This window comes from Panulirus ornatus, chromosome 48, assembly GCF_036320965.1.
Source record: "Panulirus ornatus isolate Po-2019 chromosome 48, ASM3632096v1, whole genome shotgun sequence".
Taxonomy (NCBI): Eukaryota; Metazoa; Arthropoda; class Malacostraca; order Decapoda; family Palinuridae; genus Panulirus; species Panulirus ornatus.
Window position 1 is genome coordinate 30,713,992 of NC_092271.1, and position 25,150 is coordinate 30,739,141.

General features: G+C 39.2%; 2 protein-coding genes and 1 long non-coding RNA gene across 8 annotated transcripts in view; 1 reads left to right on the top strand and 2 right to left on the bottom strand.

Moving 5' to 3' along the window:
• Nucleotides 1-3,782, bottom strand: part of LOC139763949 (uncharacterized) — a 95,022-nt gene extending 91,240 nt beyond the window's left edge. For 2 of the 5 annotated variants that reach the window (XM_071690433.1, XM_071690432.1), the window contains exon 1: nt 3,523-3,781. In XM_071690433.1, the coding sequence (XP_071546534.1) occupies nt 3,523-3,710 (188 nt within the window). In that variant the 5' untranslated portion in view covers nt 3,711-3,781. Of the gene's footprint in view, nt 1-3,471 lie in introns of all 5 variants that reach the window. The other 3 variants (XM_071690434.1, XM_071690435.1, XM_071690436.1) reach the window with 3 other exon arrangements.
• LOC139763952 (uncharacterized) lies at nt 1,677-16,290 on the top strand. Its single transcript, XR_011716291.1, has 2 exons — nt 1,677-2,811; nt 15,859-16,290. It is a non-coding gene; the product is annotated as an uncharacterized lncRNA (long non-coding RNA).
• On the bottom strand, nt 12,344-25,150 carry LOC139763948 (uncharacterized). 2 transcript variants are annotated; one of them, XM_071690431.1, is made up of 3 exons: nt 24,879-25,150; nt 24,550-24,649; nt 12,344-14,832 (listed from the first exon to the last, which is right to left on the bottom strand). In XM_071690431.1, exon 3 carries the CDS (start codon nt 14,818-14,820, stop codon nt 12,838-12,840), a length of 1,983 nt encoding a protein of 660 aa, XP_071546532.1. In that variant the 5' UTR covers nt 14,821-14,832; nt 24,550-24,649; nt 24,879-25,150; the 3' UTR covers nt 12,344-12,837. The 2 variants fall into 2 exon arrangements, with proteins under 2 accessions (XP_071546532.1, XP_071546531.1); XM_071690430.1 differs by lacking the exon at nt 24,550-24,649.

A 25,150-nucleotide genomic window follows, 5' to 3' on the forward strand; every position in this document is an offset into this window, starting at 1 on the left:
TGAAGGGCGCAAATGGGGAGGTGATAACAAGTAGTGGTGATGTGAGAAGGAGATGGAGTGAGTATTTTGAAGGTTTGTTGAATGTGTTTGATGATAAAGTGGCAGATATAGGGTGTTTTGGTCGAGGTGGTGTGCAAAGTGAGAGGGTTAGGGAAAATGATTTGGTAAATAGAGAAGAGGTAGTGAAAGCTTTGCGGAAGATGAAAGCCGGCAAGGCAGCACGTTTGGATGGTATTGCAGTGGAATTTATTAAAAAAGGGGGTGACTGTATTGTTGACTGGTTGGTAAGGTTATTTAATGTATGTATGACTCATGGTGAGGTGCCTGAGGATTGGCGGAATGCGTGCATAGTGCCATTGTACAAAGGCAAAGGGGATAAGAGTGAGTGCTCAAATTACAGAGGTATAAGTTTGTTGAGTATTCCTGGTAAATTATATGGGAGGGTATTGATTGAGAGGGTGAAGGCACATACAGAGCATCAGATTGGGGAAGAGCAGTGTGGTTTCAGAAGTGGTAGAGGATGTGTGGATCAGGTGTTTGCTTTGAAGAATGTATGTGAGAAATACTTAGAAAAGCAAATGGATTTGTATGTAGCATTTATGGATCTGGAGAAGGCATATGATAGAGTTGATAGAGATGCTCTGTGGAAGGTATTAAGAATATATGGTGTGGGAGGAAAGTTGTTAGAAGCAGTGAAAAGTTTTTATCGAGGATGTAAGGCATGTGTACGTGTAGGAAGAGAGGAAAGTGATTGGTTCTCAGTGAATGTAGGTTTGCGGCAGGGGTGTGTGATGTCTCCATGGTTGTTTAATTTGTTTATGGATGGAGTTGTTAGGGAGGTAAATGCAAGAGTTTTGGAAAGAGGGGCAAGTATGAAGTCTGTTGGGGATGAGAGAGCTTGGGAAGTGAGTCAGTTGTTGTTCGCTGATGATACAGCGCTGGTGGCTGATTCATGTGAGAAACTGCAGAAGCTGGTGACTGAGTTTGGTAAAGTGTGTGGAAGAAGAAAGTTAAGAGTAAATGTGAATAAGAGCAAGGTTATTAGGTACAGTAGGGTTGAGGGTCAAGTCAATTGGGAGGTGAGTTTGAATGGAGAAAAACTGGAGGAAGTGAAGTGTTTTAGATATCTGGGAGTGGATCTGGCAGCGGATGGAACCATGGAAGCGGAAGTGGATCATTGGGTGGGGGAGGGGGCCAAAATTCTGGGGGCCTTGAAGAATGTGTGGAAGTCGAGAACATTATCTCGGAAAGCAAAAATGGGTATGTTTGAAGGAATAGTGGTTCCAACAATGTTGTATGGTTGCGAGGCATGGGCTATGGATAGAGTTGTGCGCAGGAGGATGGATGTGCTGGAAATGAGATGTTTGAGGACAATGTGTGGTGTGAGGTGGTTTGATCGAGTGAGTAACGTAAGGGTAAGAGAGATGTGTGGAAATAAAAAGAGCGTGGTTGAGAGAGCAGAAGAGGGTGTTTTGAAGTGGTTTGGGCACATGGAGAGAATGAGTGAGGAAAGATTGACCAAGAGGATATATGTGTCGGAGGTGGAGGGAACGAGGAGAAGAGGGAGACCAAATTGGAGGTGGAAAGATGGAGTGAAAAAGATTTTGTGTGATCGGGGCCTGAACATGCAGGAGGGTGAAAGGAGGGCAAGGAATAGAGTGAATTGGAGCGATGTGGTATACCGGGGTTGACGTGCTGTCAGTGGATTGAATCAAGGCATGTGAAGCGTCTGGGGTGAACCATGGAAAGCTGTGTAGGTATGTATATTTGCGTGTGTGGACGTATGTATATACATGTGTATGGGGGAGGGTTGGGCCATTTCTTTCGTCTGTTTCCTTGCGCTACCTCGCAAACGCGGGAGACAGCGACAAAGTATAATAATATAAAAAAATAAATTGTTAACAAAAGTGCTTCCTTTTTGTCCTATGAAACTCCACTACACAGGAAGTACAAAGATCTGGTCTTTGTGAGATAAGATAAACCGCATTTATTCAACCAGACTGAGGACACAGCCAGCTCATGTGTCCTGCCTGTTAACCCACTGGCCTGTTAAAACATATAAAAGGAACAGCACTTCAATTACTGATAACCCTGTTGTGTACTTAATGTAACTAGTAACTGTTGTGTTGTTTTTGAGTCCATGCTGACCACAGCAAAGTATATTTTAGTCTTTGTGAGGTAAGGTGACCCACATCTTTTCAACCAGCTAGAAGGCAGGCAGCTTACATGTCCAGCCTGTAAGTTTGTTGGTCTGTTAAAACATAAAGGGAATGATATCTTAATGTACAATATTCTTGTCAAAACATCTCATACTCATGAAAATGCACCACCAACATGTCACCAGATGTTAAAAGACAACAAAGCAATTCCCAGATACAGACAAATATGATGTTGGAATATTTCTAAAGCAATATCATTTTCAGTCAATACACTAAATAAGGTTTATATAGTTCTGTTTTTTTCAGAAGTGTATTTATCTGCTTTTACAATAATCAATATAACATCATTTCATTCAATACTGGTCAGTGTAACACTACTTTCCAAGCTCCATCTCTGTTATCTAATCTTATATAATAGCAAGTGCTGCAGAACACAAACAATCAATATTAAAAGCTAATAACAATGCAGAGCAAAACAAGGCTAGTGCCTATATCTCAAACTGACGGTAAGGAGGACAATGGTGTGTATTCCTGCCACACGTTATATAGGTGGTGCCCCTTAAGTAGAATTTTACACCTGTTTTAAATTCAAAAGCGTACCATACTCAGCATGGAGCTCTACACTCAGTACATCCAAGCCCAGTGAGCTCAGGTAAATTGCTTAATGGCTACTGTTTGACAGTGATTACTAATCTTTCCACCTGTGATAATAACATATATCATGCTTCACCCGGATAGTGTGGCGCCATAACTGATCTTGTCAAACCTAACCAATCCTGCCATAAACTGATAAGTTTCATTAGCCAGCTGGGTTTCGTACAATAACTACTAAACATACTAGACACTTTTAGGGATGAGTTCTACACCGAGTACGGTTAGCTTTTGAAACCTGTTGGTTTAACCCCATTGTTAACCCTGTGTATATTTCACCTGATCACGGCACCAGACTTGTTCACAGTATTCTCTGTAGAGCCTGACGTGCGTCTCGTAAAAAAGTAATGAAATCACAAACAAAGTATGGGTGTTGCCACCTCTGAGAAGCACCAGGCAATAAATTACCATCCTTATGCAATATCCAGGGAATTTCTGTGGTGCCATTAATGTAAAAATTTGCAAAAAAAAAAAAATGACTCGGTTTAGAACTAAAAAAAAAAAAAACGCAAAGTTGCGAATACACTAGTTAATTTCCAAGCATTGAGTTTGGTCCCAACTAATACCCCACTCCTTCCCTCAGCTGTAAACTCTATAACGGACGCAAGCTATCAACTCGTTAAGGTCAGATCCCCAGACGAGCTATAAGTATGCTTATCACCTTCCAATTTTATTAATGACGTCAGACAAGAACAAGTTGTAAATGACGCACCCACAGCTTCGTGTGGATGGCAGGCGGTTACTCCATCCTCTTTCATTGAGTTTCTGTTGACTAAATCGCTGTTGTAGATTCACGCGCCTGCTATGTATGCTTGGTTCATGATCTTGATTAAAGTAAGATTTCCTTTTGCTGCGATCATCACCAAAAAGCGACCAATCTTTTGAAAGCAAACCCGCCATTTCTTAAGGTCAGACGCTGCACTACAATGTTTACGTTTTTCAAACTGGCCGCTAGTCCAATACTCCCACGCCACCCTTAACGGATGTAAAGGTGCTGAACTCAAAAAAATTCCTAAGTATTTTATAAACATAATATTTTGTGTAAAGTATTACCTATTTGCATTTTCCAGTATCTGTGAAAATATAAGCATCTTGTATATAAATACTAAATTTTCATCAAAATTCCAAGTACTTGAACAATAAGCTTCAAGATAACCATATGCTCAATTAACAGTAATTGTGAAAGATAAAGTTCATGTTCAGATTTGAACAAAGTACAATAAATAAATATAAATATATATAACAAACAAACCCAGGATCGAACCCGGAACCCCTGTGAACTAGGTCCATAGCCAAGCGGTTAGCTTACCCGTCTCTTCCACAGGGATCCCTAGTTCGATCTTGGCTGTTGAAGGTTATATGTTCTCTGGAGGTGCGCGTTCATAGGCAATTGATTCGTATATATACATATTTATTTATTTATATTTTATTATACTTTGTCGCTGTCTCCCGCGTTTGCGAGGTAGCGCAAGGAAACAGACGAAAGAAATGGCCCCCCCCCCCATACACATGTATATACATACGTCCACACACGCAAATATACATACCTACACAGCTTTCCATGGTTTACCCCAGACGCTTCACATGCCTTGATTCAATCCACTGACAGTACGTCAACCCCGGTATACCACATCGCTCCAATTCACTCTATTCCTTGCCCTCCTTTCACCCTCCTGCATGTTCAGGCCCCGATCACACAAAATCTTTTTCACTCCATCTTTCCACCTCCAATTTGGTCTCCCTCTTCTCGTTCCCTCCACCTCCGACACATATATCCTCTTGGTCAATCTTTCCTCACTCATTCTCTCCATGTGCCCAAACCACATCAAAACACCCTCTTCTGCTCTCTCAACCACGCTCTTTTTATTTCCACACATCTCTCTTACCCTTACGTTACTCACTCGATCAAACCACCTCACACCACACATTGTCCTCAAACATCTCATTTCCAGCACATCCATCCTCCTGCGCACAACTCTATCCATAGCCCACGCCTCGCAACCATACAACATTGTTGGAACCACTATTCCTTCAAACATATCCATTTTTGCTTTCCGAGATAATGTTCTCGACTTCCACACATTCTTCAAGGCCCCCAGAATTTTGGCCCCCTCCCCCACCCTATGATCCACTTCCGCTTCCATGGTTCCATCCGCTGCCAGATCCACTCCCAGATATCTAAAACACTTCACTTCCTCCAGTTTTTCTCCATTCAAACTCACCTCCCAATTGACTTGACCCTCAACCCTACTGTACCTAATAACCTTGCTCTTATTCACATTTACTCTTAACTTTCTTCTTCCACACACTTTACCAAACTCAGTCACCAGCTTCTGCAGTTTCTCACATATATATATATATATATATATATATATATATATATATATATATATATATTTTTTTTTTTTATTTATTATACTTTGTCGCTGTCTTCCGCGTTAGCGAGGTAGCGCAAGGAAACTGACGAAAGAAAGGCCCAACCCACCCACATACACATGTATACACACACACGTCCACACACGCTTTCATACGTACCAATACATTTCAAATATATATATATATATATATATATATATATATATATATATATATATATATATATATATATATATATATATATATGTACATAATTCATACTTGCTGCCTTTATTAATTCCCGTCGCCACCCCGCTACACATGAAATGACAACCACCTCCCCCCGCATGTGCGCGAGGTATCGCTAGGAAAAGACAACAAAGGCCACATTCGTTCACACTGTCTCTAGCTGTCATGTATAATGCACCGAAACCACAGCTCCCTTTCCACTTCCAGGCCCCACAAAACTTTCCATGGTCTACCCCAGACGCTTTACATTCCCTGGTTCAATCCACTCACAGCACATCTACCCCGGTATACCACATCGTTCCAATTCACTCTATTTACTGCACATCTTTCACCCTCCTGCATGTTCAGGCCCCGATCGCACGAAATCTTTTTCACTCCATCTTTCCACCTTCAATTAGGTCTCCCACTTCTAATTCCCTACACCTCTGACACATACATCCTTTGTCAATCTTTCCTCACTCATTCTGTCCATGTGACCAAACCATTTCAAAACACCCTCTTCTGCTCTCTCAACCACACTCCATCTTATTACCACACATCTCTCTTACCCTTTCATTACTTACTCGATCAAACCACCTCACAAAACATATTGTCCTCAAACATCTCATTTCCAGCACATCCACCCTCCTCTGCACAACCATATCTATAGCAAATGCATCGCAACCATATAACATTGTCGGAACCACTATTCCTTCAAACATACCCATTTTTGCTTTCCAAGATAATGATCTCGCCTTCCACACATTCTTCAAGGCTCCCAGAACTTTCGCCCCCTCCCCCACCCTGTGACTCACTTCCACTTCCATGGTTCCATCCGCTGCAAAATCCACTCCCAGATATCTAAAACACTTCACTTCCTCCAGCTTTTCTCCTCTCAAACTTACCTCCCAATTGACTTGTCCCTCAACCCTACTGTATCTAATAACCTTGCTCTTATTCACATTTACTCTCAGCTTTCTTCTTTCACACTTTACCAAACTCAGTCACCAGCTTCTGCAGTTTCTCACCCGAAACAGCCACCAGCGTTGTATCATCAGCAAACAACAACTGACTCTTTTCCCAAGCCCTATCATCCACAACAGGCTGCATACTTGCCCCTCTCTCAAAAATTCTTGTATTCACCTCCCTAACAACCCCATCCATAAACAAATTAAACAACCATATTGACATTATGCACCCCTGCCACAAACCGACATTCACTGAGAACCAATCACTTTCCTCTCTTTCTACTCGCACACATGCCTTACATCCTCGATAAAAACTTTTCACTGCTAACAACTTGCCTCTCACACCATATATTCTTATACCTTCCACAAAGCATCTCTATCAACTCTTGTCATATGCCTTCTCCAGATCCATAAATGCTACATACAAATCCATTTGCTTTTTCAAGTATTTCTCACACACATACTTCAAAGCAAACACCTGATTCACACATCCTCTACCACTTCTGAAACCACACTGCTCTTCCCCAATCTGTTGCTCTGTACATGCCTTCACCCTCTCAATCCCTCCCATAAAATTTCCCAGGGTTACTCAACAAACTTATACCTCTGTAATTTGAGCACTCACTCTTATCCCCTTTGCCTTTGTGCAATGGCACTATGCATGCATTCTGCCAATCCTCAAGCACCTTACCATGAGTCATACATACATTAAATATCCTTACCAACCAGTCAACAACAGTCATCCCTTTTTTTAATAAATTCCACTGCAATACCATCCTAACTCGCTGCCTTGCCAGTTTTCATTTTCCACAAAGCTTTCACCACCTCTTCTCTGTTTACCAAATCATCCTCCCTAACCCTCTCACTCCATCTCCTCACATCACCACTACTTGTTATCACCCTACTTGTTAGCCCCCTTCACCGATGTTCCCATTTGCTCTCTTGTCTCTCGCACTTTATTTACCTCCTTCCAAAACATCTTTTTATTCTCCTTAAAATTTAATGATACTCTCTCACCCCAACTCTCATTTGCCTACTTTTTCAACTCTTAAACCTTTCTCTTGACTTGCCTCTTTCTTTTATAATCTCTCAGTCATTTGCACTATTTCCCTGAAAAACTCATCCAAATGCCTCTCTTCTCTTTCACTGATAATCTTACTTCACCCACCACTCACTACCCTTTCTAATCTGCCCACCTCCCAAGTTTCTCATGCCACAAGCATCTTTTGTGCAAACCATCACTGCTTCCCTAAAATACATCCCATTCCTCCCCCACCCCCCTCTTTCCAAAACTCTTGCATTCACCTCCCTAACAACCCCATCCATAAACAAATTAAACAACCATGGAGACATCACACATCCCTGCCGCAAACCTACATTCACTGAGAACCAATCACTTTCCTCTCTTCCTACACGTACACATGCCTTACATCCTCGATAAAAACATTTCACTGCTTCTAACAACTTATCTCCCACACCATATATTCTTAATACCTTCCACAGAGCATCTCTTTCAACTCTATCATATGCCTTCTCCAGATCCATAAATGCTACATAGAAATCCATATGCTTTTCTAAGTATTTCTCACACACATTTTTCAAAGCAAACACCTGATCCACACATCCTCTACCACTTTTGAAACCACACTCCTCTTCCCCAATCTGATGCTCTGTACATGCCTTCACCCTCTCAATCAATACCCTACCATATAATTTCCCAGGAATACTCAACAAACTTATACCTCTATAATTTGAGCACTCACTCTTATCCCCTTTGCCTTTGTACAATGGCACTATGCAAGCATTCCGCCAGTCCTCAGGCACCTCACCATGAGTCATCCATACATTAAATAATCTTACCAATCAGTCAACAATAGTCACCCCCTTTTTTAATAAATTCCACTGCAATACTATCCAAACCAGCTGCCTTGCCAGCTTTCATCTTCCACAAAGCTTTTACTACCTCTTCTCTGTTTATCAAATCATTCTCCCTAACCCTCTCACTTTGCACACCACCTCGATCAAAACACCCTATATCTGCCACTCTATCATCAAACACATTCAACAAACCTTCAAAATACTCACTCCATCTCCTCACATCACCACTACTTGTTATCCCCTCCCCATTAGCCCCCTTCACTGATGTTCCCATTTGTTCCCCTGTCTTACGCACTTTATTTACCTTTTTCTAGAACATTTTTTTTTTTTTTTTTTTTTTTTTGGTTTGTCGCTGTCTCCCGCGTTTGCGAGGTAGCGCAAGGAAACAGACGAAAGAAATAGCCCAACCCACCCCCATACACATGCCTTGATTCAATCCACTGACAGCACGTCAACCCCGGTATACCACATCGCTCCAATTCACTCTATTCTTTGCCCTCCTTTCACCCTCCTGCATGTTCAGGCCCCGATCACACAAAATCTTTTTCACTCCATCTTTCCACCTCCAATTTGGTCTCCCTCTTCTCCTCGTTCCCTCCACCTCCGACACATATATCCTCTTGGTCAATCTTTCCTCACTCATTCTCTCCATGTGACCAAACCATTTCAAAACACCCAGTTCTGCTCTCTCAACCACGCTCTTTTTATTTCCACACATCTCTCTTACCCTTACGTTACTTACTCGATCAAACCACCTCACACCACACATTGTCCTCAAACATCTCATTTCCAGCACATCCATCCTCCTGCGCACAACTCTATCCATAGTCCACGCCTCGCAACCATACAACATTGTTGGAACCACTATTCCTTCAAACATACCCATTTTTGCTTTCCGAGATAATGTTCTCGACTTCCACACATTCTTCAAGGCTCCCAGAATTTTCGCCCCCTCCCCCACCCTATGATCCACTTCCGCTTCCATGGTTCCATCCGCTGCCAGATCCACTCCCAGATATCTAAAACACTTCACTTCCTCCAGTTTTTCTCCATTCAAACTCACCTCCCAATTGAATTGACCCTCAACCCTACTGTACCTAATAACCTTGCTCTTATTCACATTTACTCTTAACTTTCTTCTTTCACACACTTTACCAAACTCAGTCACCAGCTTCTGCAGTTTCTCACATGAATCAGCCACCAGCGCTGTATCATCAGCGAACAACAACTGACTCACTTCCCAAGCTCTCTCATCCCCAACAGACTTCATACTTGCCCCTCTTTCCAAAACTCTTGCATTCACCTCCCTAACAACCCCATCCATAAACAAATTAAACAACCATGGAGACATCACACACCCCTGCCGCAAACCTACATTCACTGAGAACCAATCACTTTCCTCTCTTCCTACACGTACACATGCCTTACATCCTCGATAAAAACTTTTCACTGCTTCTAACAACTTGCCTCCCACACCATATATTCTTAATACCTTCCACAGAGCATCTCTATCAACTCTATCATATGCGTTCTCCCTAAAATTTAATGATACTCTCTCACCCCAACTCTCATTTGCCTTCTTTTTTGCCTCTTGCACCTTTCTCTTGACCTCCTGCCTCTTTCTTTTATACATCTCCCAGTCATTTGCATTAATTCCCTGCAAAAATCGTCCAAATGCCTATCTCTTCTCTTTCACTAATAATCTTACTTCTTCATCCTACCACTCACTACCCTTTCTATTATATATATATATTATTTATTCTTTATTTATTTTGCTTTGTCGCTGTCTCCCGCATTTGCGAGGTAGCGTAAGGAAATAGACGAAAGAAATGGCCCAACCCACCCCCATACACATGTATATACATACACGTCCACACACGCAAATATACATACCCATACATCTCAATGTACACATATATATACACACACAGACACATACATATATACACATGCACACAATTCACACTGTCTGCCTTTATTCATTCCCATCGCCACCTCGCCACACATGGAATAACATACCCCTCCCCCCTCAAGTGTGCGAGGTAGCGCTAGGAAAAGATAACAAAGGCCCCATTAGTTCACACTCAGTCTCTAGCTGTCATGCAATAATGCCCGAAACCACAGCTCCCTTTCCACATCCAGGCCCCACAGAACTTTCCATGGTTTACCCCAGACGCTTCACATGCCCTATTTCAATCCATTGACAGCAAGTCGACCCCGGTATACCACATCTCGGAAAGCAAAAATGGGTATGTTTGAAGGAATAGTGGTTCCAACAATGTTGTATGGTTGTGAGGCGTGGGCTATGGATAGAGTTGTGTGCAGGAGGGTGGATGTGCTGGAAATGAGATGTTTGAGGACAGTGTGTGGTGTGAGGTGGTTTGATCGAGTAAGTAATGTAAGGGTAAGAGAGATGTGTGGAAATAAAAAGAGCGTGGTTGAGAGAGCAGAAGTGGGTGTTTTGAGATGGTTTGGGCACATGGAGAGAATGAGTGAGGAAAGATTGACCAAGAGGATATATGTGTCGGGGGTGGAGGGAACGAGGAGAAGTGGGAGACCAAATTGGAGGTGGAAAGATGGAGTGAAAAAGATTTTGAGTGATTGGGGCCTGAACATGCAGGAGGGTGAAAGGCAGGCAAGGAATAGAGTGAATTGGATCGATGTGGTGTACCGGGGTTGACATGCTGTCAGTGGATTGAATCAGGGCATGTGAAGCGTCTGGGGTAAACCATGGAAAGCTGTGTGGGGCCTGGATGTGGAAAGGGAGCTGTGGTTTCGGGCATTATTGCATGACAGCTAGAGACTGAGTGTGAACGAATGAGGCCTTTGTTGTCTTTTCCTAGTGCTACCCCGCACACATGAGGGGGGAGGGGGATGGTATTCCATGTGTGGCGAGGTGGCGATGGGAATGAATAAAGGCAGACAGTGTGAACTGTGTGCATGGGTATATATGTATGTGTCTGTGTGTGTATATACATGTGTACGTTGAGATTTATAGGTATGTATATTTGCGTGTGTGGACGTGTGTGTATATACATGTGTATGGGGGTGGGTTGGGCCATTTCTTTCGGCTGTTTCCTTTCGCTACCTCGCAAACGCGGGAGACAGCGACAAAGCAAAATAATAAAAAAAAAATATATATATGTGTATGTGTGTGTGTGTGTGTGTTGTTAGCAGTGCTTCTTGTGAAAATATTCTGTGAAAATGATCAGATATGCATTTTCTTACTCAGATTCTTTGCAATTTTCTCTGATTTATCTTCTTATAATTGTAGGGAGGTCATATACGGTACCTTTAAGGGTTGTCTTTTCAATCTGAATACATCAAATCATCTTCAAAAGCAAATGCTGAGTCAGTGGATCAGCTGAGAATACCTGCAGGTTGCTGGGTGAGACTGGGTAATACCAGTAGGTGGATATCCTGTGTGTTAAATGGTTACAACATAATACCTGTGTCCTGGTTGTTGTTTTTTTGATAATCGGCATTAATTATCAAGGGACAACATCCAAAACTGAACAATCAGGACATGGACCAAGACAGACTACTGAGGCTACATGCCCCAGGATCACGTTACAACCAATGCACTTGCAGCTACATGCACATATGCCTACTGGTATAAACCAATTTTAGGAAGGTCCAAGGTTATATCCAGTTTAATGACACAACAGAGGTCCATGAATTATGTTGTAAGTTTCTTCAAGGCATACGTTATATATTATATTATACTTTGTCGCTGTCTCCCAGGTTAGCAAGGGAGCGCAAGGAAACAGACGAAAGAATGGCCCAACCCACCCACGTACACATGTATGTACATAAACGCCCACACATGCACATATACATACCTATACATTTCAACGTATGCCTACATATACATACACAGACATATACATATATACATATGTACATATTCATACATGCTGCCTTCATCCATTCCCACCACACTAGGCGTTTCAGTAATTCATAATTCATTATCTCATTATTTACTGTATCTCATTTATGATTTGTAATTCAACCAGCTTTTACTGTTTTATTTCACTTTTAAGCACTTTCACATTTCCAAAGATGCTGTATAATACAAAGTGTCCAATTCTCAAAACTCTGATCAAACTTTACGGTAATTTTTTTATTTCAATATGGAGTTTGTACATTTTCAGTTTTTAGAAATTCTGAATTTCAAATATTGACTTGTATTGAGAAGCTAAGTGAGAGCTATGTGAAGGCATGCACTCTTAAATACAAGGCAACAAGAATGTTGATACAATTAATTGATACATTCTCAAATTTTAATAATATGCCAAAGGCTCACTTTCATTTACAGTCATAAAGAACACAATGATCAAAAATGGTTTACATTAACATAACATGCTTTTCTCCATATCCTTGGTATTTACTACATTCATTTTATGATGAATTCTACATAAAACTATATGTAGCAGAAATTAAAACTAGGACAATGTTTAGTTCCAGTATAGGATGAATCTGTGCAGTAACTGCATTATTGCATCTCATTTTATCAAAAGGGAGTCAAGACATTAATCTGTAATGAATTCAATTGTTTACTTGGATCACTTACAAAAGATTTATCATTCTATCATTTCTTAACATGATGAATCTGATACAGGTCCACTTGCAGTGAAGTCTTCTGCTGATTCACTTGAAGTTGTAGATTCATCACTGAATCTTTGGTAGTTTTCAGTGCACTCTGAAGAATGCTTATGATGTGTTACGTTTTTAGTCACATCCACACATAAAGACTCAACAAAATCTTTTTCATCTTCAGACCCCGAGTTCAATCTTTCATGATCACATTTGACCTTTCTAAGTTCATGCATTTTTCCATTTACTCTCTTAGCCCCTTCAGCCACTTTTTCTTTTTCATCTTCAGTTCCAGATAAATCTTCATCAGACAGATCTTCAACCTCCTCAGAGGACTCCTCACTTAGCATGTCAGAGGAGAAGAAAACAGAATCTCCATAATCTGATGAGAATAGTGAGGTATCAAATAATTCATCATCATCATCATCATCATCATCATCATCATCATCAAACATTGATTCCTCCGATGCTGAACATGCCTGATCACAATCTACACTCTGAAGGCCCATAATCAGCTTACATATTTGGTATTTAGCAGCTTCAATATCAAAAAATATTTTGAAGGACTGTGGAAGACCAAGTAATTCTACCAACTCTGTCATATACGACTCAATTAATGCCCCTTTGCAATCATGAAGACATAAATCATGAGGCACTAAATCAGGCCAAGTCTTACTTGGTATCTGTGAGACCATGAAAATATAATCAAAAAGTGACCTAATACATAGTTGCCGAAGGCCAGCAGACACCTGCCCAAACATTAGGGATATTAAATCTGTTGCTTGTGATAGCTCATCTATTACATGAATAAAGTTACTCATAGTTAAAAGATAGGCTGTCTCAGAAGCAACAGGCTGATTACTAAAGCATCCTAAGTCTATAAGGGGAGAAATAGAAGATGAGATGATCTTGTCAATCAGGTGTTTATGAGGACGGACTATTGTACTCCCACTATCATGTGATGGGACGTGTGTGTAACGAAGCCTTGTTGGAGCATCAGCCAATAATGGTGCTAATAAAGGAGTTTTGAGTGTTGTTAAACAAGGTACTTGTCGCATCAGGGAACTAGCACAGTCACTGCATTCACTATGATATGATATTGGAACTTGAGAAAGGCAAACATTAGTTTGTACATGAGCACCATTAGCACAAAGCCTTGAGGCTACATCTACTGCTCCTACAAAAACTGCTCTAAAGAGAGCTGTTTCACCACAACAATTGTGTGCATTTACATCAATGTAATCTACAGTATCACACATTGCCTCATATAAATAAAGTGAATTTTCCGGGTCATTTCTTAAAATGGTATCCATCAATGGTGAACTTCCATGAACATCACATACATTTAAATTAACTCTGCAGGTGTCTAGGAAACGCTTTGCTAACACTATATCCTCATGTTCAGTTACCCAGTGGAAAAGGGTTTTGTGTGCAAATGTTGTGATGACATTAGGATCACTGCCATATTCTAAAAACACATCAATTAAATCATTTGTTTGCTTAATGAGTTTATGACAGTTCTCAATGGTAGATATGCATTTAACACCATCAAAATCCACTGTGTTAGTAATGAACTCTAACTTTATTACTTCTAATTCAAAGTACATATCCAATTCTTCACACAGTATCTCAGAACTGCCATTAACATAAGATTTGAGCACTTCATGGTAAACTACAAGTTCTTCAAATGGGCTAGGTGATGCTCTGTCCATGTCTCCATAAGGTATCCGTAAATTTGGATTAGCACCTTTCTGGACAAGCAGTTTTGCAATTCTTAAATTACGGCTTTGGTCTGTGTGATGGTTATTAGTTAGAACCATGTGAAGAGGAATGTTTTCATATGGTCCATCATTCAAATAGGAGGGATCACTGATGTCTTGGATAATTTCCTCCGCAGCCTTAAAGTCTCCATTTTCTATAGCAATTGTTAATGGAGTTTCATTGACACCAATCTGACCTTGAAACTGATTTCGTCTCCAGGCCATTGTCAGTGTACCCTGAAAAAAAAGGGGGGGACTTTAACATACATGTGGTTTAAACAAGCTGTAAAGTACTTTATTACATAAATACATTCACTCCTTTCTAGTATCTGAATAAAGTGTAGGATGGATAAGCTTAAAAAAAAGGTATGTTCTGAAGATTGAAAAACGATTTGTCTATCACAGACATACCCCCTGAAGCATCTGAGTGCTCTCTCTCAAGGAAGTTTACTTATATCTAACCCCAATCTAAACTGAGGGGGAATCCATAAGATTTTTCCCCCCAACCACTAACACCAACAAAAACTGTAAGAGATCAGCTAATGATCACTCAACAGCCATATATTACCTCAAGACAATAAGACCTCATTGTCCAACTGAAATGGGAGAAAAGCTCCTAACCACCTGTCATCTGATGTGAATTTTTATTTCATCAACTACGTTCACTATCCTTATGTTTAAAAGTTTTGAGATGTTTCAGCACAGCATACTAAAAAGTGTGGGAAAGGGGCCTGAATGTTGAGTTCCACTGCACATGTTGTATCAGTTATTTTACCTAAATTGATTAATGATGATTTTAATGTTTTATCTTATATAATGTATCTCTCCTGCTAACATCAGAGTGATTAACTGATAACTCTTTATAAAAGCAAAACAATAAAAGTTAGAAAAATTACCATCCACACAAGTCAGATGCAATGTTTCAGGTTCAAGCAGACACTAGCAATACTGCATCCATTTTCTTCAAAAAAACCTCTTCTTCACTGGTTAACTTTAAATGCTGGAGGAGCCAGTGTCCAAAAAATAATTCCCCACATGATTCAAAGACAAATCACTGTTGAACAATTCAGAATCATAATCTGCCTGGTCCTCTTAATGTAACCAAAATTGGGGATAGCCAACATGTGGAAAGTGGTGTTGACAGGGGAGTTTGAGTTGAATGTCCTTCATTAGGACTTTGAGAACATTTTTTGTAATGCCAAAGAGTTCAGATCTAACGAAGTCATTTGTGTAAATCTATGCTGATATACTTTCCCTTTTCAGAACTGATACACCCTCCTCTGGTCATGCAGAATGTTGCCAGACCTCCTACAAGTTATGATTTTTAGAGTTGTGAGAGGTGAACCTTGCTGAACTGAACTTCATAAGATGACTTGAGAGGAATGTGAACCCATGGCCTCTCCTGAGTTAACCACTATGCCTGGCACAGATGTGAACTGTGCAACTAATGACAGCTCCCGGCCTATGTCTAAAGGTGTTTATCCTAAGTAGAGTGACAGGTTAAAATCTCAGATTTTGGGAGTGAAGTGAGTATAAGTGTAAAGGTGTCAAAGTTATCCCATGGCTCAAGCACTCAAAATGCCCTTAACATAATTTTTGCACACTTCCCTTTGGTTCCCTATCCTAGGAAGGAGCAGTTAATATCCCAGATTACTGGAGTGTCAGGCTGTATTCAACAAAAATCTAGAGATGGTATTTTGAGTTTCATTCTTTCATACATGTAGGCCATTTTCTGTATTAATGACAGTGCCAGGAACAGATGAAGAAGAGGTTTCATTCACTTACATTCATTCTCCAGCTCTCACATGCAATGCACTGAAAATATATTATATAATATACTTATCCAATCGCTATTTCCTACATCAGTAATGTAGCACCAAGATACAGACGAAGAATGGCCCATCCACACATATACACATAAACACCGAAACATGCACACATACATAAGTATACATATACATATCAACATACACATACACAGACATATACAAATATACACATGTACATATTCATACTTGCTTGCCTTCATCAATCCTGGTGCTACCCAACCCCACAGGAAACAGCACTGCTACCTGCTGCCACATTTATTCACACTCAGTTTCTTGCTGTCATGCGCAATGCACCAAAACCACAGCTCCCAATCCACATCCAGGTCCCATAGACCTTTCCATGTTTTACCCCAGGTGTTTCACATGCCCTGGTTAAGTCCACTCACAGCATGTCGACCCCAGTATTCCACATCGTTCCAATTCACTCTATTCCTTGCATGCCTCTCACCCTCCTGTTATGTTCAGGCCCTGATCGCTCAAAATCTTTTTCACTCCATCCTTCCATCTCCAATGTGGTCTCCTGCTTCTCCTTGTTCCCTCCACCTCTGACACATATATCTTCTTTGTCAATCTTTCCTCACTCATTCTCTCCATATGTCCTTACCAATTCAACACACACTCTTCTGTTCTCTCAAACACACTCCCCTTACTTCCACACACCTCTCACTCGATCAAACCACCTCACACCATATAATGTCCTCAAACATTTCATTTCCAACACATCCACCCACCTTCATACAACCCTATCTATAGCCCATGCCTCACAACCCCATAACATTGTTGGAACCATTATTCCTTCAAACATACCCATTTTGGTCTCTGATATAATGTTCTCTCCTTACACACATTCTTCATCACTCCCAGAACCTTCATTCCTTCCCCCACCTCGTGACTTACTTTCACTTCCATTGTTCCATTTATTGTCAAGTCCACTCCTAGATATCCAAAACACTTTACTTCCTCCAATTTTTCTTCATTCAAACTTACATCACGATTAATTCGTCCTTCAATCCTACTAAATCTAATAACCTTACACTTATTCACATTTACTCTCAACTTTCTCCTTTCACACACTTTTCCAAACTCAGTCACCTACTTCTGCAGTTTCTCACTTGAATCAGCCATTAGAGCTGTATCATCGTGAACAATGTCTGAATCACTTCCCAGGCCCTCTCATCCACAACAGAATGCATACTCACCCCTCTCTCCAAAAGTCTTGCATTTAACTTGCTAAACACTCCATCCATAAACAATTTAAACAACCATGGGGTAATCACATACCTCTGCCATAGACCGACATTCACTGGGAACCAGCCACTCTCCTCTCTTCCAACTCGTACATGTGCCTTACATCATTAGTATAAACTTTTCACTGCTTCTAGCAACCCACTTCCCACACCATACACTCCTAAGGCCCTGATCATTAAAAGTTTTATTCACTTCATCCTTCCATCTTCTATTTGGTCTCCTGCTTCTCCTTGTCCCTGTCACTTTTAAAACATATCAACTTTTTCTGAACCACTCCTCACTCATTCTCTCCATATGTCCAAGCCATTTCAACACATCCTCCTCAGCTTCCTCGGTCATACTCTTCTTATTTACACACCTCTCTTATACCCTTATTTCAGACATTCACAAATTTGCATATCTAACAGTTCACAAAGGGGATTAATGCTAATAACAAACATGGATTTGTGTCAGAAAAAGCACACAAACCTAATTATTAGTTCATTACAATGACCTATAAAAGTTTCATTAAAGGAAAAGGATTTGACAAAGACAATCACAAGATATTGCTATAGAAAGTAGCTAAATAAAATATTAAGGGTACAATGTGGCATTGTATGGCTGTGACATCAGGGTCTCATCTCTAAGCTCCCCTCTTTTATCTTCCCTTCCTCACTTTACTCCCTCACTTCCTCTCTAGTCAATCCATCTCTGTAGTTGTTGATGGACCAGCCTCTCCTCCTTTCTACAACAACAGCAGTGTCCCTTGAGATTCCATCCTGTCTCCTACTCATTTTCTCCATTTTCTAATTGATTTCCTTTCTTCTGCAAATATCCAAATGCCATATGCTTTCTTCCACATCTTTCAAATCTGTTCCTTCTCTTACTCAATCTGTATCTCATCTCAACACAACTTCCTCAATAAACTCAGCCTTGGACAGGATATTTTAGTAGGGTAAATGAAATCTGGTTAAGTTTAATGCCTCCCATTTAATGTCTGCCCATTAATCTAAAATTCCTCAAAGCTTTCCTTTTTCCTTTGGGGCATCTGTAATCCCACCTCTTGACTGAATGATCATATTTGGTATTACTATCTTGGAAACCTAACATTACAGAAATAGCTATGTCTGCCTCTAAGAAACTGGGAGTCCTCCTAATCAGCGCACTCCTGTGTGATGACCCACTCCTGATACCTGATTCCTTTGGTACCACCAACTGGAGAACTGCCATCTCCCCCAACACTCCTTTATCAGGAAACCAATGACCACATGGTCAAATTCCCGGGCAGGGATTTCATGGATACAAGTAGTGACTTGAGAAGTCAGTTTGAGTATAACATGGAGAAAGAGATGTCCAGAGTCCAGTGTAAGTGGTAGGTGACAATGAGCCTGGTTTCCCTAACCCATGTTTATCCTAGGATGAACCTTCCCAGAATTCAGGTCAGCAAAAGTGTGTCTAGCCTTAGTGTGTCCAGCAATATGTGTGTCCCTACTTGTGTCTTGTTACATGTTTATGTTTGACCCTTGTAAATACTTCCTTCTTTTAGTGTAATCTGATCACTTTTGCTGTCTTCTTCATTTTCATGGGCTACCCTAAAGTGTCGCCAGTCCACCATAAAGTGAATTTATTAATTTGATGTTATCTAACACTTTTTCAACATCAAAAGAAAGTATGTCAAATAGATCTGAAACTAAAATTCCTTGAAATCTATAATGAATACAGCAAAATGATGATTTGCATAAAAAAATCCAAAAATATGAGAAAAACTGTTTTCTCATACATCTATATATTCATTATAAATACCCTAAGATTAATTTCTATGAAAGAGTTCTGGTGTTACACAGGACCTCTCCCAAAGTTCCTGCAGCCGAAAGCTGTGCAACTTTCAGAAGCAAGGAAATGTAGACTCCTTTGGAGTAAGAAAGTCTTTACTGAAACTATGCTGCAAATAATACAGGCTTGCCAAAAGTAACTATTCACTCACTGTATAACCTTGAGCAGGTGGAGTCCAGTAACACCTTCTTCTGTAAATGGTATGTGCATTTACTCATCTAAATCAATAAATAGCAAAAATCAGTATCTGTCATAAAGAAATAAATCAAAATACCTATATGCATCACATAATAACTGTCTATACAAGGAGTATATAGCATCTTGGAAAAGTTACAAACATCTGGTGAAAAATGCATTATGCCATATAGATAGCTTTATGAACTAGGATGTGTTAATCACAAACACTGAAGACTTCATACACTCACAAAACTGCATTAAGGCAGCAGAAAAACAACTAACATGACAGCGTACTTATAACTCTCACAACATTTTGATGGAGGGGTATCATACTCTCTGTGATGCCTTACACTACTGTATAACCAGGGGAATCTAAATCAAAACTACATTTCTGTAATCAAAGAGAAGTACATTATCCATTGTCACAGTAAAAATAATTCATGTTTTGTCTCTATTTGCACTGTGGGAACTAGTGCTTTTCCTTTAATCACAATGAATGGGTTAATCAATGCAGAAGTAAAATTCTTACAAAAATTAACAGTAACTATTAACATCTAACATAAACCCTTATCATCTGTGATCCATCTTGATTCTAATGATATTGTTGAAACATACCTGACAAACCATAATTTCAGGGTTGACTCAGCTGCCAAAAAATATAAACATGGCAGACAGTGCACTGAATCAAATAAGGGAAAGTGGACCTGATATTGTCATGAGACTAATCTCACCATAGAAACAACTTCTCACCTGTTCTGCTCAGAGGGGTACATGATAGTGAGAAAGGAGAGAGAAGGCAAAAGAGGAAGAGGATTAGCCTTCCTAATGAAAGACAGCCTGAAGTTTTAAGAAACCATAGAAGATGGCCCATTCAGACAATACATTGTGGGAATAGTACCTGTGGATAAAAGAGCAAAGTGGAGTTGTTAATATATAATCCTCCAAAAACTTGCAATAATTTGGAACAAATATACTATGATAACATGAAAAAAAAATTAGGATACTGAGAACATTTTACATGATACACCAGTGGGAAGAAATGATCATGTAATGCTTAATTTCAAATATGTGGCAAAAGAGGACACTGTAAGAGCATAGTTGAGACAGAACACAAATACAAGATATTATCATGGAAATAACACAAATAGCATTCAGAGGTCAGGAACCAGTGCTTTGTGGTAAGAGTTTCCATAAAATTTGCAGTGAAAGAGTAGATGCATGGGTACCTCATGCCTCAAATAGAGAGAGACCTGTAAGAAACAGGAAGTGATTCAATAAAAGATATCAAAAAGCAAAAGGAGCTTTGAGATGTGCACTCCAACCAGCCAGCATTTACTGGGTATGATCAGAGTATGGAACAACAGGATGAGAAACAAAAAACAAAGAAACTTTGAAAAGATTAATGTGGACAAGGCATGTGAAAAACCAAAACCTTTTCATATATTCATCTGGAGTTAGTTGTCAGTTAAGGAGCAGCTAATCAGGGACTCAAACGAAAAAATTGTAAAGTATGATATCAAGATATGTGAGGATCTAAATAACAAGTTCAAAAGCGTTTGCACTGTGGGATACACAATAGCTCCAACATCAATTAGATGGAATGGGGAGGAGATTTTGGAAAGCAGAGATATCTTGAAGAAATATTAACAAAATTCTAAATGGGTTTGACCCATTCAAGGATCATGGTCTTGAAATTTCACCATATGCACTAAAGATTTATGCAGGTACACTATATAAACCACCTGAATTTCTGTCCAAGAAGCCACGGGAGAAAGCAAAGTGCTAAGGGATGGAAAAGAGCAAACATCATTCCTAAATATAAGAAGATCATGCATAGGTGTTGATCTACAGACTAGTACCACTAAAGAGTGTGGCGTGTAAGGTTCTGAAAAAAATCATTAGAGAAAGTGAATGACTTTCTACAGAGGAAGTATTTCCTATGTTAGAGACAGCATGGTTTTAAGGAAAGGAGCTCAAAAGGGAAGGCTGAGTGGACTGTTTGTATCTGTAATGCTTGGAAGGTTGATAAGAAGCCAGTTCACTGGGCAGGAATAAGGGGAAACTCCTACAATGGATAGAAGATTATCTAAGTTGCATGGAACAATGCACACATATTGGAGGAATCTTTTCCATATGGGTTGAAGTGACCAGCAAATTTCCATCGGGTTCAGTTCTGGGACCACTACTCTACTAGAAAAAATATTAATGACTTACCAGAAGGTAAGGACTCCTACATGAATATGTTTGCAGATGACTTACCAGAAGGTAAGGACTCCTACATGAATATGTTTGCAGATGATGTAAAGGTTATTAGGGATTTGAAAAGTAACGTGGACTGCATCAGCTTCCAAGGGAACCTAAACAAACTCAAAAGTTGGTCTGAAACATGTGATGGAATTCAATCTAAGCAAATGTAAAAGTAATAAGGATGGGATAAAGCAAAATATGGCCTTAGTATGATTATTACTTAGCACAAAATAGGCTTCAGAATTGTGTTTGTGAGGACATGGGAATAAAAATCATCCAGAACTTGCTGCCAGAGTTCCATATTAGGAGAATAGTTAGGGAGACAAACTCTGCTGGCAAATAATAGAATAACTTTCAAGTATACTGATAAGGAAATAATGAGCAAGGTATTCATAACTTACACATGGCCAAAACTTAAAATGCTTCTCAGGTTGTCACAGCACCTAAAATGCACAAAGAACTCATAGAGAAGGTTTAGAGAAAAGGAACAAAGATGGATCCAAACTTAAGAAAGCTAAGTTACAGGGAAAGGGTGGATGCTCCAAATTTACCCATCTTGAAGATAGAAGAGTGAGTGGTGACCTGATCACAACCTTTTATTTTTCAAAAGAGATCAACGATATAGACAGTGGATATTTCTTGAGAGATGAAAGGATAAAGCAACTTGGACAAAAAATTAAATTTGATGAAAAAAAATCTTTCAGATATAAAGAAATACTTTTATAGTACAAGGGTAATGGATAAATAGAAAAGAATGACTGAGAACATAGTTAACAGGACCTGAATACAAAAATTTAAGGTCTTAGTTTGTATGACAGTAGAAACTGTTCAAGAGTGTGACACTCCCTCCCTGAACAACACAAACAGGTGAAACAATTAGTCCAAATAAATCTTAACTACAGTGGGAAGTTAGGTGAGGTTTTCATTTGTCTTTATATTTCTATAAGTATTTCCCCTTATTTCAACCAACTGCAATCTTCCTATTACATTCATTATTACTGCAGAATGAAATATGCTAGAAACTACACAGCACCCCTCTAAATCACTCCTGCTAAGTTAAAAGAGCACTCGATATGCATGCATTTCCTCCAAATACATGCAGTACTCTTAAAGTAACATAAAAATTTATTAAAGCTCTGCCTCAAAAACCAGCTTTGGAATACGAAAACTCATGTTGGGTGCTCTATATAATTTATTGCAATTGCAGAAATACTGTGAAGGACCAATTTTTCTTATCTTTCACGTGAAACTACATTAATCCTTTCACTGTGGCAATCATAATATCCAGGGACATTCTGCAAAAGGGGCATTTTCAAATATTCTAAAAATAAATCTATTTCATGGTTTTGGCCTATTACACATGACAGCTGTGGACTAGATGCAAGTAAATGGGGCCTGCCCTTTGTTCCTAGCCCTAACTTGCTAATGCAGGAAACAATGAACAAGAATGAAAAAAGAAAGATGATTACAATCAACTATGAATTTTTCTAAAGAACACAATATATAATTCAATCTGTGAGACACTGTTTATATCTACGATGCATTCTTAAAGTTAATGCTGCTACACTGAAAGGCATATGAGGTACTCCAAAAGTATTTTCATGTATATGTAGTGGAATGTAAGGTATTTTTGTCAGTGTCTGTGTCTAAAAAAAAAAATATAGTAACTAAGGTCTTTTTATTAGTAAATTAGTAATGTTGGAGAGTGACATATCTTCAAAAAGTACAGCATAATGTAAGACAAAAATCTCTTACAGGCTTCCTTGACATCATATATAATAAACAGTATGTGGAAAAAGTTTATAATGCAGTGCCTGGAAACAAGCATGGCATGCCTTTATAAGCATTTTTGTGTATATATTTTGCTTCAAGTATGAGGCAGTCGATTCAGGAAATAACAACACGACTCATCAACAATAACATGAATATATATTTACAATGGCAAATATGCCCAACCTACAGTGAATGGGTTAAATAAGGTGATAGTATTATATCCGAAAAAAATGTGAGAATTACAGTAAAAGTAGGTAATACACTTGGGGAAAAATTTTGCTATGAAAACATCTGAACTTCCATAAGTTATGATCTATCTTTAACTTTCAAGTCGCAGTATACTAAAGAAACGATGACTTGACTATCAGACAAATGGCACCAAACATACAATAGTCAGAGAACATGCAGCACAAGATGCAAATGAATCTGTTGATGTATTTCTATAATTGTTTTGGTCACTAGACGAGGTTGCATAAGTTTTTTTGGTTGGCAATTTTGATCTTTTATGTTGTTTTCCTAGCATTGCATTAAAATAGCTTCAAATTTTTCTTGATACAACCCTCATTACTATAACCTTATCTAATAGCATTCAATAAAATATTAAGCTTAACTTCATGCTACTCATATTTTATTGTATTCTCTAAATAATGCATTAGCATTGCACAATAAATCACTCAATACCACAATAGCATTGCACAATAATTCACTCAACACCAAAGGCTTATATGATGCACACTTTAACAAGAGTTTTACCAAGTAATATTACATTAGTTCCTTTTTTGTCAGCAGTCAAGAGGGCTTAAAATATCAAATGTTAATTCAAAGGTAAGAGTAACACTTCTACAATACAACAGTAAGAAAACTTCACCTCCACTTCCCCTTTGCAGCCGAGTTTCTCCTTAATTTTGAATACAAACTTTGTATTTATGTCCTCTCAATTTAATCCCATTTGCCATGAAGAAATGCAGCTAATAATGAAAAAAAATGGCATCTTTAAAACCATAATAATCACCATGACAGTAAATACTACGGGATATCTGCAGACTGTCAGTGCAGTATAAGGTAATTCATCGCAATTCTTCAAACGGTTTAAAAGTTAAGAAATTAGTACTCTTTACCAAATATCAATCAAACATATTTGATAATACAATATAACATTTTCTTCATGCTTGAAAAGAGTCTTTACTTTTCACATACCTTGGTTACATTGTAGTATGCACATCATATCAGAAGGGCGTTCCTTGCGTGGCATTTGCACATCCTGCCTTGGGCTGAGTAATCATGATGGTTATATTGTATTATAATTCCACATAAAGATAATATCTAAATGACGTATTCCGCAAAGTGATGCCAACCTGAAATTTCAGTTTTGATCCAAATATGCCTAAAGAAATCATGAAAATTCCCTATGTGACCCTTCGAACAAAGTCCCTGCGTATCCCTTCGTACAGAGACTATTCGTATCCTTA